Source organism: Coenobita brevimanus, chromosome 73 (genome assembly GCF_032717465.1).
Source record: "Coenobita brevimanus isolate Jiangsu-jjx chromosome 73, ASM3271746v2, whole genome shotgun sequence".
Taxonomy (NCBI): domain Eukaryota; kingdom Metazoa; phylum Arthropoda; class Malacostraca; order Decapoda; family Coenobitidae; genus Coenobita; species Coenobita brevimanus.
Genome location: NC_137026.1, coordinates 20,707,202 through 20,724,932, shown reverse-complemented (window position 1 = coordinate 20,724,932; position 17,731 = coordinate 20,707,202). Strand labels below are relative to the sequence as shown.

General features: G+C 39.1%; 1 protein-coding gene across 2 annotated transcripts in view; it reads left to right on the top strand.

The window, feature by feature from the left end:
• The window catches only part of bys (Bystin), a 152,677-nt gene extending 135,707 nt beyond the window's left edge, over positions 1–16,970 (top strand). For both annotated transcript variants that reach the window (XM_080278382.1, XM_080278384.1), the window contains exons 9-11: positions 3,316–3,466; positions 15,311–15,405; positions 15,876–16,970. In XM_080278382.1, the coding sequence (XP_080134508.1) occupies positions 3,316–3,466; positions 15,311–15,379 (220 nt within the window). In that variant the 3' untranslated portion in view covers positions 15,380–15,405; positions 15,876–16,970. The remainder of the gene's footprint in view (positions 1–3,315; positions 3,467–15,310; positions 15,406–15,875) is intronic.
• Positions 16,971–17,731: the final 761 nt, after the last annotated feature.

The window sequence follows — 17,731 nt, the reverse complement described above, 5'->3', positions numbered from 1 at the left end:
GATAGATAGATAGATATAGATATATATATAGATAGATAGATATAGATATATATATAGATAGATAGATATAGATCTATCTATCTATCTATTGCCAGACGCCTCAATCCCGTTTGGGGTGGCCACAAACAAATCGCCTCCAAGTCGCCCTGTCCCCCGCCATTTCGCTGCCCTGCTTCCCAACTCACACCCCACTCTCTCATATACCTCTACAGCCCATCCCTCCATCTCATCCTCGGCCTCCCCCTCCCTCTTCCCCCCTCCACCTCACTCACATACACTCTCTTCGTCAGTCTTTCACCCTCCATCCTCTCCACATGGCCAAACCACCTCAGTGTGTTCCTCATAACGCTTCCTATCACATATAGATATAGATCTATAGGTATATATAGATATACAGATATTGATATATAGATATATCGATATATATATATATATATATATATATATATATATATATATATATATATATATATATATATATACAGTAATCACTCCAATATCCGGATCAATAGAGCCATCGGTAGGTTCGGATATTGGTTTTGTCCGGATATTGGGCCCCAGCTTATGGACTTGTACTTACGGACCCTAACACAGAGAAACACCTATACAACTCCCTCCGGACATGCATAGCACCTATTTAACACCCAAATCACACCAATAAGGCACATAAATGACTGAAATAAATGCAATAGACACATAAAATGTGGGTTTAGAAGTATGTTCATACATTAATAAACATTCTGGTACTTATGGACTCTAACCGAACCTAACCTAACCGAACCTAACCGAACTCTGAAAAACACATTCCTACTGCACATGCATGAGGTAAGTTTAGTATGGAAAGAAGTACAGTATGACACTTTCTGGTAAGTATAGTATGGGAAAAAATACAATATGAAACATTCTGGTAAATATAGTATGGAAAATAGTACAACATGAAACATTTTGGCTACTTACAGCAAGTCCCTGGCCACCTCGATGAATAACCGCCTCCTCTCGGACTCTGACAGTAAGAACGATTTCCTGAAGCACTTGCACTACACTCTTCCTGAAGTCTTGCACTGAACTTAGTCACTAACACACAGAAGTCCGTTCTTTTCACAGTGTTCACTTTAGTCCAAATAATGTTCCATTAAATTTAAGTGTTGCACATTAACTTTTCCCAAGCCATGGCGAAGAGCGTAGGTCTTGTCGCGGTGAGAGACAGGCGGGAAGTGGGGAGGATGCAGCGGCGCTCTATCGGACGTCGGAGGAATGACGAACCAAAACAATGCTCTCACGCGGCGCGGCAAGTTCAAATTACGGACGGCAAAAATCGATTTTTTTTCCAATTTTTTTGGATTTTCGGACCATTTTGGGAATGTTTGATCCCAGGACGATAAGGTTCGGTTAGTGGGGATGTTCGGTTATTGGGCGTCCGGATATTAGAGGGATTACTGTATATATATATATATATATATATATATATATATATATATATATATATATAGATATAGATATATATAGATATAGATTATATAGATAGACAGATAAATATAGATATAGGATATATATATATATATATATACAGTATATATATATATATATATATATATATACAGGTATATATACAGGTATATATTGTAGGTGGGGGCGCTCACCATCCACTCACTCGATATATACAGTACGTCTCTAAGGGCCAAAAAATGTCCAAGTATGAGGGGGTATCGCCTATATGTAATTATTCCCATAAGATTATGTATTCCTAGTACGCGAATTCCCAGTGCGCGAGGTTGTGGACCGCCCAATCTCTCACGCACTGTTGCGAGCCTACTGTATATATATATATATATATACTGTATATATGTATATATATATATATTTACTGCAAGTAAAATTATAGAATGACGGGGAATAGTCCAGGGTGCGAATTGTCCTGACGGGAAATTGTCCATGTTTTGACGGGGAATTGTCTGATGGCGAATTGACTTGACGGTGAATTGTCTCGGAACCTTATGATCGTGTGTGTCACATATGAATAAATGATGTTGATTTTCATTCTCTTCTTGACACATGTCACACGATATTAGGTTAGGCCCATACTTTTTCTTATAATTTTCCTTCACTTCTAGCATTTTGGTTGACATCAAAAATATTATCTTTGCTTGTGTTGGCTGGAGTCTGGCCCTGAGAGCACATGTCACATACGATATTAGGTTAGGCCCATACTTTTTCTTATAATTTTCCTTCACTTCTAGCATTTTGGTTCACATCAAAAATATTATCTTTGCTTATTTTGGTTGGAGTCTGGCCCTGAGAGCATTGAAATATATATATATATATATATATATATATATATATATATATATTTATGTATATATGTATAGAGAGAGAGAGAGAGTGAGAGAGCTTGATTATAATATATGACCAGGTTATTAACATAAATTCACAGTGCTTTATGTATTATGAGCTAAAACACGTGGTTTTCTTTAGAGAAAATACTTACATTTTGGGTTAACAGTCAACCAGGAAAGTATTGTTGCCCTTTTGCTGAATAATTTTGTAAAGCTTTTCTGTATGTCCTATTATAATAGCTACTGGTTAGTATCATTTGTGTTACACTAATGCCACTCAGGGCAGAGATGCTCACTTTTGCCTTAAATATGTGGATAAAGTTACCTGGTTCCAGACATCTATCACTATTATGAGGCTGCAAGTTCCTTAATGGTGGATGAATGTATGGATGGAAAATCTTTTAGTGGGTTAGTTTGAATTCTTCAGTTTTATTTAAACACCAGACTTACCATTATATGGAGAAACGTTGCACATATCCAGTATTATCATTCATATGGGCAGTGATATTTCTTTTGATGGTTGATGGTCTAATGGTTAGAATGCCCCAGTTGGAGTGATGGCCTTCCAACACATGTAGGTTTGATCCTCTAGAGGTAACTTAAGGTTTTTTAGTGATGTAATGCCATCAGGGGAAGTATACAAGTCATCTGCTTTTAAATGTACAGGACTATGATGGCCATCTTAGGGTCCCTCTTCCCCAAAGGGGATCTTGTGGGATTTTTTCTAATATTGTGATGGGAAGCTCTCTGACACTTCCCTGATGGCCATGGCAATAGGTGTTAAAAGCCATGATAGTTATCACACACACACCAAAAGAGTATAAGAAGGATGAATGCTGTCTTACGTTCAAGGAAGAATAAGAAATTGAAGGGCAAGACAACACAGGCAGGGTTTTGTCAGAGTGCTTTTGATCGTGATGGCACACACATCAACATAACACAACTTGTAAAGCTTCCACTGATTCTGATTTTTTAATGACAGGTTTGAGTTTGACCGTCGTGATTTACCAGTGTTATGGCATCAGTCGCTCCTGACATTTGTCCAGCGATACAAGGAAGACCTAAGTCCGGACCAAAAGCAGTCTCTCCTGGATGTAGTCAAATTCCACACACATCATACAATCACTGCTGAGGTAACCTGTCTATCTGTCTATTGCCAGACTTCTCAGTCCTATAAGGGGTGGCCACAAACAGATTGCCTCCATATCACCCTGTCCAATGCCATTTCACTGCCCTGCCTCCAGTTCACACACCCCAGTCTCATATACATCTCCCCTTCATCCCCCCATCTCATCCTTAGCCTCACGCTTGCTCTCAATCCTCTCCACATGGCCAAACCACCTCAGTATACTTCTCCTAACGCTTTCTGTCATATCCACATCCACACCACAATGTTCCTCCACTTCTTCATTTGTCAGTCTGTCTCTCCACCTAACACCACATGCTCTTATCAATTGACACATTTCCAAAGCTCTCACTCTTGACTTGGGTCCTTCCAACAAGGTCCAAGCTTCACTTCCATATGTTAGGGTTGGTATCACAATTCTGTGATGCAGTGACTTTTTTACTTCCATACTACTTCCTTGTTTCTTATAACTGCTTTCAAAGAACCAGCAGCCCTTCTTCCCTGTTGTACCCTTTCAAGCACTTCACCCTTTAAACTTCCATCCTTATTTCTTCACACTACCCACGTACTTAAATGCACTTTCATTTTCCATTTCCTCTAGATCCAGCCTCACTGTACATTCAGTGGCTCAGGTAACCATTTACTGATAATAAATGCAGTAGGGGGATGCCCACTTGTAGTGGCACTGGTGTAATGGACGGCTTCACTAACTGTTAAGACAAACATCCATGAACTCATTCCCTGTTTCCCAGAAGGGGGGATGATGGACTCTAGGAGAGGGGCAGCTTGAGGCTACAGTCTTCTGGTTTCTTGTTCACAGGAGCCTGGGGTCACAGCAATAACAGTAAGGCAGTTGAGACCACCCAGGGTAAATGAGACCTCTTAACACCTTCATTATGATGCCATACAGGCAGTCCTCATTTTTAAGACTTCTTCCAAACCAAATGCGGGTTAAGGCACTTGAGTGTGGAAGTGTTGCATTACTGTAACTCATACAAATGGCCTCACTGTTCATGGGTGGGTCTGGGCAAGAATGCAGCACCACATCTTTGTACTGCAGTGATGTAAAAACAGCCCGCATTTGATGTGGATGTGACTATACAGTTTTTAATGTATATCATGGAACCTGTCCGATCAGTTTTGTTGGTAGCAGTGGAACTGTGATAGGTTCTTTTCTACAGTCTACTGTGAAGTTTACAGAAAAAAAAAGACCATATGGATGTATTGCATTTTAAAATTTATCCTTGCTTCCACTAAATTATGTTTATTCAGATAAGGGGACTCCTCTTAAGTAAAAGAGATACTAGAGGCTGTACTTATCCCTTCATTTAGAAAAGAGTCTCATTGTCTGAGATTAGTTGTCTGTTATTTGCAGGATTATATATGTAGAAGGGGGCAAAAACTACCATGCAAACAGAAATGCCTATATTGTACTGTAAGAACCATTGTTATTTGGCTGATGTAGGGAGACAGCATTCCAGAATTTTTCTAAAGTCCCTATTTATCCCCCACCAAACACATGCATAAAAACATACTTATCATCATTAGACTTAAGAAATAACAGATGTAGAATGATATTGTGGCAGTTGTTTTGGGGGGTGGAGTATCTGAGTCTGAGGGGCTGGATCAGGGGGACTGAGGAGTACCTCTACACCTCAAAATCACTCCCCAATATATGTCAGAAACTTATCGTGATATCGTGAATGTTGGTTTGTAGAAATGGAATGTCAGTAGTTCTTTTGTGTAAATGAAGTTGGAACTGTGTAAATGGGATTGGGGTGGAGGTTTATATTGTCTTGTAAAGCCTGAATCATGCAATTGGAGGGTGCACAAGTGGAGGGGTCTACTGTACTCTTCTCACCAGAAGCAATCTCTTTGTAACCCCATCCTCCATTTTGACATAGTCACACAGTATAGTACCCAGGAACTGTACCTAAAACTGTCCACCTTCTTAAGCATATTAACCTCCCATCTTAGTGCCGCAGTTTACTGTGTTCTTCTGTGTACCTGTACTGCTCGTCAAAATCTGTTGCACCATATTCTTTCCTTACATGTACCATTATTTTTCTTCACATTCACTTGCAATTTTGTTTCTTTTTTATTTCATCTTTTTTAATAACAGAACAGAGGGAGGAAAAACAAATGAATTAAAAAAAACACACACACACACCAGGTTACAGGTGTCTACCATTAATAAAAAATCTAACAATTCGACTTCAACACCTGTAACTGGAGGTTTGGGGGGGAAACAACCCTGGAGAAGTGGGTTCCAAAGAGATGCAGTTCAGGTAATAAAAGAATTATGATAGGCAGAAGTTCTACAGTATGATAATGTTACAGTCCAGCCATGAGTGCTACCAGATGCCCATGTAGCACGGGTAAGGCATGGAAAGGTAACGCAGTGGATGCAACTTTGTCTGAGTATTTGCCATAAAACTATCTGTAAAACAATGCAAGGGGAGCAACATGCCTTCTTACTTGTAGGGGAGGTTGTTCATTTGCAATAGTAGGGTTATTAATAACTTCAACAGATTTGTTCTGACTTTTGTCTAGTTGTTTTACTGCAACCTCTCCACATCCATTTCACAAGGGTGAGCAGACTGTCTAACTCATTTGTAACCTCGAGCAAGTCACTCTCCCATTTTACCATAAAAACAGCATCCTCACCTTACAGGAAAGTTAAACAAGACTCCATTCATTGCCATTTAGCTTCAGTTTTGCTCCTCTACCTGCAGTCCTCACTGTCATCTCTTGACTCCATCTATATATACATTGAACAACCAAGATAACAGAACATCCATGTCTTACACCTACATTAATGTTAAAATGATCTGCCCCTTCATCTTCTTCTTCAAATGTGTGGTATTGCCCCCACAATATAAATGGAAAGGAATAAAAAATAAAAAATGTCTTAGCTGCAGAGGTTATTAAGGATGTGCATGATCAGAAAGGGTTAAGGAGCCTTTTATGTATGAAATTGTGTTCTTACCTAATTATTCTTACCTAATTGTATCTCTACAGGAATGAGTCAAGCTCGTACTGTCCCATGTCTTAAACCATATTTATTGTACATATCCTTAAATTTGTGAATTGTTTTGGCACACACTATTTCATTTGGTAGTGCATTCCATTGATCAATTGCTCTGTTTGGGAAACTGAATTTCCTTACGTCTTTATCACCTCTCTTCTTATGCAGTTTTTTGCGGTGTCCTCTTGCTGATGCTTCTGCATATGTTAAGTAATCATTTATGTCTATTTTCTCCTTCCCTGATATGCACTTATATAGCATTATCATGTCACCTCTTTTCCTTCTCTCCATTAGTGTTGGTAGATTCAGTTTATTTAGTCTTTCTTCGTAGCTTAGGTCCCTTAAGCTTGGTATCCATCTTGTAGTGGCCCTTTGAACTCTTTCAATCTTGTCTATGTGTTTTTTGAGATGAGGACTCCAGACTACTGATACATATTCCAGGGTTGGTCTAATGAATGATGTTATTATCCTTCTTAGCATGTCTTCATTTATGTATGTGAATCCTATTCTCATATTTGCAAGCAGTGTATACATGTTCCGTACCTTCTCGCTGATGTGGTTAGCCGGAGATAGTCTGTTATTGATAATCACACATAGGTCTTTCTCTCTTTCTGATGTGTATAGGAAGTAATGCGAGTATAAGTGGCTGGGGAATGGCTGGGAGAAGGAGGGAGGTGAGAAGACAGGAAGAAATCAGTAGGATAGAAGGTGTGGAAGCAATGAAGAAAGTTAAATCGGGGAAAGCCCCAGGAATTGATGGAGTGTGTGGTGAAATGCTGAAGCATGGGGGAGAGATAGTAGTAGAATGGATGTGGAAGATGTGCAGATGGCCTGGGAGGAAGGTAGAGTCCCGGAGGATTGGAAGTCAGGTATAATTATTCCCTTGTACAGTACAAAGGAAAAGGGGAAAAAGAAGTGTTTGGTAATCATAGTCATGGATTTGGAGAAAGCATATGACAGGGTGGATAGACAAGGATTGTGGAAAGTGTTAAGAATTTTTCTCTTTGAAAGTTGGTTTGAAACAGGGATGTGTCATGTCTCCATGGTTGTTCAATCGAAAAAGTTACTACATGACAGTATTGTGATACCAACTCTAACGTATGGAAGTGAAGCTTGGACGTTGTTGGAAGGACACAAGTCAAGAGTGAGAGCAGTGGAAATGAGTTTTTTAAGAGGAGCCTGTGGGGTCACATGGAGAGACAGGCTGACGAATGAGGATATAAAGGAGCGTTGTGGTGTTGATGTGGATGTGATAGGAAGCGTTATTAGGAACACACTGAGGTGGTTTGGCCATGTGGAGAGGATGGAGGGTGAAAGACTGACGAAGAGAGTGTATGTGAGTGAGGTGGAGGGGGGAAGAGGGAGGGGGAGGCCGAGGATGAGATGGAGGGATGGCGTGGAGAGGTATATGAGAGAGGGGGGTGTGAGTTGGGAGCAGGGCTGTGAAATGGCGGGGGACAGGGCGACTTGGAGGCGATTTGTTTGTGGCCACCCCAAATCTGGCAATAGATAGATAGATAGATAGGTCTTTTTCCACTTTTACCAAACTTGATTACATGGCACTTGTCCACATTGAATTCCATTTGCCATGTACTACTCCATTCATGAAGTTTATTTAATTCTTCTTGTTGCTCTTTACAAGAGTCTGTGTTAGTAATTCTCCTTTGTATTTTTGCATCATCTGCAAACATATTCAGATAGCTCTCATTTCCAGTGTTACTGTTTATATCATTTATATACACTAAAAACATGATTGGTGCCAGCACTGAACCCTGTGGTACTCCACTAGTCACTTCTTTCCATGATGAGTAGTTTCCTCTTAGTACTGTTCTCATTTCTCTTTTTATGAGAAAGTCTTGCCTCCAACAAAACAGTTTGCCTCGAATTCCTCCTTGATGGTACAGTTTCCATAAAAGTCTTTGGTGTGGTACTGTGTCAAAAGCTTTCTTGAAATCTGAATAGATACTGTCCACCCATCCTTCCATTTCCTGTATTGTGTTTGTTACTCTGTCATAGTAGCTCAACAGATTAGTAACACATGATTTTCCTTTTCTAAAACCAAACTGTCTTTCTGTTATCATACTGTGTTCTTCTAGATGATTTACCCAAGCTTTTCTTATAAGCTTTTCTAATACCTTGCTTACAACACTGGTCAGTGATACTGGTTGGTAGTTGAGTGGATTTTGTCTATTTCCTTTCTGGAATAAGGGGACAATATTTGCTTTTTTCCAAATATCAGGTAGTTTACCTTGACTCAAGGATTTCTTGAAAATTAAAAATAATGGTTTACTTAACTCCTTTGCACATTCTCGTAGTACCCAACATGAAATTTCATCAGGACCACTTGCTTTTCCTCTGTTTAATCTACTTAACTCCTCCTGTATTACTTTTTCTGCTATTTGTATATCTGGTAGTATGTGTGGACATGCATGTTCCACATAGTCCCTCTCAAAATTTTTTTCTTCTGTAAAAACTAATTGGAAATTCTTATTTAGTGCTTCACAAATATCTTTCTCTTGTGTATAAGTGATTCCCTCGTCCGTAATGGATTGTATTATATCTTTTACTTTGGTTTTGCTTCTGATATAGCGGTAAAACAGCTTTGGTTGATCACTACTTTTATTTATTATATCCTCCTCAAACTGTTCTTGGGCTTCCCTCCTTATTCTTGTATAATCGTTTCCTGCCTGTTTGTAATTATTATACGCCCTTTCACTATTATGTCTTCTGTATCTATTCCACAACAAATCTCTTCTTTCTTTTGATTTTTTACATTCTGTATTGAACCATTTCTGTATTTTCTTATCTGCTTGATTGTGCTGTGGGATGTACATCTGGACTCCTATTTCGTAAAATTCACAGAATTTTTTATATACAGCATTTAAATATTATCCTCTAAGCTCATTTTCCCAATCAACTTCTAAGAAATACTTCTTTAGGTCTTGATAATTTTCCTTTTTATAGTTTAGGCTCTTTTTGTAACTGTCATTGCTGTTTACTATGTCATATGCTATCCTGAAGTTATAATTTAGTACTGCATGATCGCTTTTGCCGAGTGGAGGGTGATATATTAAACTGTGTGTGTGTGTGTGTGTGTGTGTGTGTATTTCAGATAATCTAGAACAGTATAGTAAGTCCTCATTATGTTATCTTTTTTTCACATTCTTTTCTTGTTATGAAGTCACCAGTTGGTGAAAGAAAAATTGCATATTAAAATGCCTTTGCTACTGGGGAAGCTGATTTGCCAGTTCTGCCAATTTGCAGCAGCAAATGTCTGGACTATGTAGCCTAGCCCAAGTCCCCTACATTCTTGATGGGGCAATACTGTACTGAGAGTGGATGAATGGAGTTGTATGCAAAAATTGTGATATTTTAGTACACAACTCTTACTTTTAAGAGGGGCTGCCAGTATTATAGCAAGAGTTAAGTGAAAATCAGTAATGTTTGCCATGGGGTGAATTCAGTGTAGGCCGCAACAACTTCGATGAGGGTGACACAAAGTGCAGAGTAGGGACTCAGTTTAATTCAGCGTTTCGCCAAGACTGGCTTCTTCAGGAATGGCAAGTTAGCTATGCCTTACAACTCCAAGATACTGATGTCATGCTCGTGAACAGCCACAACAAACTACCCTACTTTAGGTCTTCCGCTCGTTAAAAGGTTGGCTAAAGGTTTGACAAATGTATAAAATCCTCTGTTCTGAATAAGATCATTCAATACAGCAGTATAGGCAGACTCAAGACGTCTGCGTTTTCTTATATTACTCTCACTTAACACAGACTTAGCCTCATTCCACAGTGTTTCATGTCCAGTCTCTAATCTATGTTGTACAGTAGCATTGTTGAGATTAAACACTCATATTTATGTTCCTTTAACCTCTTACTGAGCCCTCTAATAGTCTCTCCCACATATACATTTTCACAATCTTTGCACGGAATTTTATACACAACTGCCTCTTTTGTTCTATTCCTTGCAAAGATTGTGAAAAGGCATATGGGAGAGACTTTTGGAGAGTTGAATAATAGTTTAAAGGAACATAATCTGATATGAGTGTTTAATCTCAACAATGCTATTGTACAACATAGATTAGGTACCGGGCATGGAGCACTGTGAAATGAGGTTAAGTTTGTGTTATATGAGAGTAATGTAACAAAAAGTAGATGTCTCGAGTCTGTCCCTATTGCTGTATCGAATAATTTTATTCAGAATAGAGGATTTTATACACTGGCCAAACCTTTAGCCTACCTTTGCCAGAGTGGGAGACCTAAGGTAGGGTAGTTTGTTGTGGTTGTTTAAAAGCATGACATCACTATCATGGAGCTGTGAGGCCTTCTAATGTCGCTGAGTGTAAACATTGTGTGCCATTCCTGAAGAAGCCAGTCTTGGTGAAACATTGAAATAAACTGGGTCCCTACTCTGCACTTTGTGTCATCCACATCAAAGGTTTGTCAAGATGTGATCATGAGATGTTTATGACAGTCCACTGCAGAACTAGGTCTTGTCATTTTTGAAAGAGGATCCCATTTCACCATACTGGCTTAGGATGGTTTGACATGAAAGTAGGGGTTGTATATTAAAGTAGCCTACTCAGCTTACAGGATAAATGTCTCCACAACAATTGCTTGGTAACTGTTATCAGTTTACTGTCATATTGATGACTTCGTATAGACTGGGGAGAATGAGAATGTAATGGAAGAAGGATGTAGGAAGTGGAGAGGTGGAATGGGGTGCAAGAGTTTGAGAATAAATACAGCTAAAATGAAGGTGATGATGTTTAGGGCAAGTGGGGTTGGTGGAGGATTAGTGCCCCTCCCTGTAAAACAATTAACTCTAAGCCCTTGGCCACCCCGTTCGGGATACATGGCGTCTGGCAATGAATGAATGATGAATAAAATGTTCTCTTCTGGTTATAAAATGTTCTCTTTGCAGATGATATATCTTAACCCCTCCAGTTGGACAGTGTACTTTGCAATTTTTTCTTGTGCCTCTAAATAATTTTATTGAATAAAGGGGAGATTTTCTGAATGTGAAGTATTACATACAATCTTTGTAAAACCCTTCTCTACAAGAGATCTCCCTGAAGTTGCTTAAAATTGTCTGGAGTTTATTTCATCTGATGGTATTGGGCTACTCTTCTGCTTGAGTACTAAGTGGTTGAATTTGATGAGCCTTTATTATGAGGTAGGAATGAGTCTCATTGGTTACTGATTATAGATCTTTGTTATATGAAAAAGTGACAGTACAAGCAGAAAGAATAAAATAGAAAAACAAATCATCAGGCTGAAGGGCTTTATTATCGTATGTGTAATACCAGTTTAACCTCTATGATTTTTTTTTTTTTTTAAATTCTTGCTTCTACCATCAAGTTTTATTCAGGTTAGAGAATTCTCTAGTAGTAAAGGGGTTAATGAAGTCAGTAATTAAGAGTTCCTGTAAAAAATCTCTCCAAAGCTGAATAACATTTACAGTAACAGGAATACAATTAAAAATCGTACCATACTGAAAGGTTAATACATTTCATCCATGTCAGTGATTTGACTGTGTGACAGATGTATGTAGAGTGCATCTATAAGGAGAAAAAAAGAAAACATGCATATGAATGGATGAGAAATAGGGGCCTGGAAGAAGTTGAGAGGCGGAAGAGAGAGTTATATGTAGAAAGAAAGAGAGAGGTGAAAAGATTAGTAAGAGAAAGAGAGCAGGTGAGGAATTTGAAAGGAACTTGAGTGTAAAGTGGAGGGACTGTAAGAAAGTGTTCTGGAAAGAGGTGAAAAGCGTAAGACAGGGTGGAAGTGAAGTTAGCAGGGGAGTGAAAGAAAAAAATGGTAGATTACTAGTGGGGAAGGGAGAAATAGTGAGCAGATGGAGAGAACACTTTAACCCCTTAACCGCGGGGCGTCACTTTCGTGACGCTTGGGAGCAAGGGATCATACCGCGGGGCTTCGCTTTTGTGATTCTGTGTTATTTTGAATTCACCTGGGCTTCCAAGTGGGGGCTTGTATCATCTATCAGTACTGCCAATGTCCAACACTAGTCAGCACTCCTAATCTCATCTGTACTCCCATCCATTGTTGACAATTTAGCCATTTCTCCCCGTTCTTGACTCCCCTCCCTACCCCCCCTCCATTACCCTATCCTCTCGCCTGCCCGGCCGTGCTACGCCAAGTAAATCTTCCCTGGAATTTTTCACTGATTTCATCCATTGAAATAAGCCCTATGTCCTATTCTTATACCAAATAATATATACAAGAAAGAAATAAGGTAAGTGAGAGTGCCATACACCTGGAATTGGCTAATTATCACCTGACAACACCTCACGTGCACTCGTTCGCTAATTTTCGCTGTTTTTTTCCCCTTGAAATATGCCGTATAATCTATTTTCGTAATAAATATACATGTAAGGAGGGAAGGGAGAAGTCTAAGTGATATTTACATTCACCTGGAACTACCTAATTTATAATGTATTGTCTAGATTTCCTGCCAATCATTTCAGAGCTATTCATAGCTGTTTCAAGAGCTAACATTGGTAGCACTGAATATCCCCTAAGTAGGCCTCTACCCCAGCCCTCCGTTATCAGTTTACTCTCATCTTCCGAAGTAGAGGTACGTCTGTTTCTTCTTGCTGACTTCAGGGACTTTTTCACCCCCATGCAAAGGGCCCTGTGACCTTTACCCCCTACTAAACCTCATGTGGAAAGAGGTAAAGGGCTGACAATTGATAAAAGAGTGACTACGATCTTTCTATTGAGTAAAACAGTGCAAGTGGAATTGTAAATAATGTGTAAACAGCAAGTGAAAGTAATGAATGTAAATATACGTGAACAATGGAAAATAGTTTTATAAGTTACTTCAAGTGACAGTGCATAACACAGTGTAAATAAAATGGAAATGTAAATAACGTAAATAAAATAGAGAACGTAAATAGAAATGTAAATGAGTAGTATTATAAGAATACGAGTATATACCCTAGGAGTAATGAAAGTGAAAGTTTCACTCTAGCATGTCTGAATACTATGAGTTATGTGAGTGAAGATGAAAGTGACATTCACTCTCAATGCTAGTATACAGGACGAGAAAGTGAATGCTACGTATTTTACTGAAAGAATTTGAATCCCTACAGTGACAATAAACTAATACTACTGAAGGAAACTTATGGATAAAGACTGTAGATATATATAAGTGTTATATAGTAATAGAAATATAAAGTGTGAGGGGTTTTATGAATAATAAATGACAGAGTACCAAGAGCGAACTAGTGCCAGTGCGACGGTCAGACGCGCTCGTAATTTTCATTGCTTTCACAATGGGTTTTTTTTTGGAGTATGGATCCCAAACTACTTGAAAATCATAGAGTAGTGTTTATAGTGTTAATATCTGGCTGTGGTAATCATATTACGGGTTGTCGGGAAGTGTAAAGTGGAGACTTCGTTACCCAACTTCAGAGGTCTCCACAAGTCCTACGGTAACTGACAAAGGCTCAACAAACATTCCAGGAGAAAGCTGAAGGTATGTGCCATAAGTATATGTAATTTTAATATTCTAGGGCTAATAACTGATTTTTGGCAAATATTTTTTGAGAGTCTGTCGGAGCCCGAATAACCCCGCAGCACACGCAAAACATCGGTAAACATGCCCGCGGTGTAGGGGTTAAGGAATTGTTGAACATAGAGGATGGAAGTAATGTGAGCATAAGTGGCTGGGGAATGGCTGGGAGAAGGAGGGAGGTGAGAAGACAGGAAGAAGAAGCATGGAAGTGAAAAAGTTACTACATGACAGTATTGTGATACCAACTCTAACGTATGGAAGTGAAGCTTGGACATTGCTGGAAGGACACAAGTCAAGAGTGAGAGCAGTGGAAATGGGTTATTTAAGAGGAGCCTGTGGAGTCACATAGAGAGACAGGCTGACGAATGAGGACATAAAGGAGCGTTGTGGTGTGGATTTGGATGTGATAGAAGGCGTTAGGAGGAATACACTGAGGTGGTTTGGCCATATGGAGAGGATGGAAGGTGAAAGACTGACGAAGAGAGTGCTTGTGAGTGAAGTGGAGGGGGGAAGCCGAGGATGAGATGGAGGGATGGGGTGGAGAGGTATATGAGAGAGGGGTGTGTGAGTTGGGAGCGAGGCAGTGAAATGGCGGGGGACAGAGCGACGTGGAAGCGATTTGTTTGTGGCCACCCCTATTGGGTTTGAGGCGTCTGGCAATAGATAAATAGATAGATGGTTTAGCTTTAGCAGTTTGAATGATTAGGGAAGAATTATTTGGGCTCAGTTTGTACCTTCTCTTTTCTTGTTTTTTGGACTCAACCTCACTCCATCCTTAGTGTGGGAAAAAAGGTCAAAATGATGATGATGGTTAATTCAAACAGTTCTCATATTTTTTTGTACCTTGTGATTTTTTGGTTAGAACACTGCATTTGAAGTGTCAGCCATGAATAGGTTTGTTTCCTGAGGTGACAGTTTTGTTTTATCATGTACACATAGTGCTGTTAAGGGAAGTACAGTAGGCTATTCTTCTACTGTTAACCCTTTCAATCTGGTGAAATACCTTTTATTATATGTTTTCAGTTTTCAGACCAGTCAATTTAGTTTAGGAGAGAATTTACAAACTGAAGAGGTTAGATACAGACTCCACTAATTCCTTGAATACAAGAGTCCTATTGTAAGTTGAGTAAAATCATATACAGTAGATAGCAAAAATAAAATGGAAAAGTACTTCAGACTGAAGAGGTTAAATGTTGAACAAAGGTACCTTAGCCAAGCACCCTTAAACCATGAAGGAAGTCAGATGGGATGGTTGTTACCTGAACTGTTTTACCCACTCAGGTGCGAAGAGAACTGATGAACTCCAAGTGTCGTGGTGAGGATGATACAGCCATGGTGGTGGATCAGTGAACTTCTTATGGCTGTGGTATGCACAGGTAGGCTGTTTTATAAGTAGCCATTTTTGACATCCATATATATTTAGGTAGTAATTGGGTGGCTGTCATTGGCCCTGGGAAGTAACCGTGAGTGGGAAGTGTGGCTACAAGCTTTTATAACTAGTCACACAATCATCACTCTTTGGCTGGAAACATTCGGCTACAAGTAGTCACTCAGTGACTTTTTTTCTGAATGACTGTACATATAGTATAACTCCAAGCTGAGACTCTCCCATTGTTAAAAATCTTATTCAAATGGGCTAAGGTACTGGATGCAGTCAGTAAAGGGTTTATTTTCAAGGAGTGGTTGTGGTATGTTGCACAAAAAAATCCTACTCAGGGACAAGCAGCTGGCAATTCTTGTATTAAATGTCTGGACTCAGTAGCCTAGGCCCAGGTCCCTACCTTCTTGATGGGACAGTAAATATGTACCATGATGAAGTTGCATGATGTTTTCTTTTTATTTTCAGGTCTGTGCAGGTTGCTGGATCTCAAAACCATACATCATGTTTGTAGTTCCAGTTCCTAACCTCATACACTACACTGTCACAGCAGAGACAATCCTTGAACTTAACCTCCGTAAAATATCTCTGAGAACGCATGACTGAAGTAAATGGTTTCCAGGAGTCCACAGGGTTCGCATCCAGTTGAGCATGGGACCGTAGCAAGAAAACCAACACCACCACCACCAAGGACAAGAAGAGCAACAGCAACAGTTATAGTTTAAAAAGGTGGAGAACAACAGTCCCACATTTTCATCTTAAATCTGAGACTGTCCTTTGAACATGATGTAATCCCTTCACTCTGACAGGTGTATCTTAAAGCTGATTAAAAATGTAAAAACAACAGCAAGAAAAAACAGTAGAAGGTTACATGGAGACCATATCTAACCCATTCATTCTGAGGGGTCTTTCATAAGGTGAATGAAATTGTAAGACAGCTGCAAGAAAAAGATACAATAGAAATCTTTATGAGGCAAGAGTTATTGGAAACTGTTTTTAACACCTTTTTTATTAGGACACTCAACTCCTTTGAATCCAGGTGACATCATTTTGATAGATTCTTGGAACTGGAGGGGCTGGTTATATCGTTAATAAACTCCATCAGTGCAAAACGTCTCCCATAGATGAATAATATAAATTAACTGAAAAGGATTTTCACCCAGATTCCAGAGGCCAGTCACTTTGTTGTGTATTTTTATTTCTATTAATCTGGCTTAAGAGAGACTTTGAATAAATGTACACACACACACACACACACACACACACACACACACACACACACACACACACACACACACACACACACACACACACACACACACACACACACACACAGCATCAATGACAGACATCCTTGCAGAGTTGAGTATGATAATCTAATAGTAGCCCAATTAAAATGAGAAATATGTCATTGCACAGAAATAGTTAAGCTGAATGGAATTATTTTGTGAAAATTAAACAGAATGAATGTCATTTTATTGAAGAGGTACATAGTGACATCTTTCGAAAATTTCACCTCTTGATGCTGTTAGAAAGTTTTATTCCAATTAAAATCTTTTATTCGAGGCATGTAATTCTGATTTTATATTTGCACCCACCTTGTAAATTGAGGATAATTTTCATAGTGGAGGTTTAGTGGAGATCATTACTAATTTTTTCACTATAAGAGCTACCCTGACGTTATATAAATTAATGTAAGAGCAGCAAGACTGAAATGAAAGCTATGCCATCTTAGTGATTGTAAGTTGTTGATGGGGGATATATCTAATCATCATCATCAGCAGCAGCAGCAACAGCAATCATCATCATTATTCAGACCTCTTTTCCCATCCAAGTATGGGAGTGAGGTTGGTTTCACAGAGCAAGGGAAAACCTGATAGGAGGAGAAACTAACCGAAAGTCTGCCCAGTTGAATGGGCCACACTGTCATTGACTCACCATTCAAACCTTCCAGAATCCTGACTATCTGTAGTTAGAACTATTTATCCAAAGGTGAGTTCATTGTGTGGAGGTTGCTTGAATAGACCAGTTTAATGATATCACCAGATTAAAGGCATTATGTCCTTCATTCTGATGATGTATTTTTAAATGTATCTTTGTTATATTCACACAGTTGTTCAGCTCAGGGGAAAGTTGTTGATCTCAGTGGGATACATGTAGCCATAATAAACTCCATCACTGCTACAGATCCATCCAGTGTTGAATAAGATAATCAGAAAGTAGCAAGAGTAAGCTTCAAAATTTGTCTCTAGCTTCAAGCATTTTAAATAAGGACCCAGCTGAACCACTCAAGGTCGTATCCTCACAAATTAATGCTCTCTGGT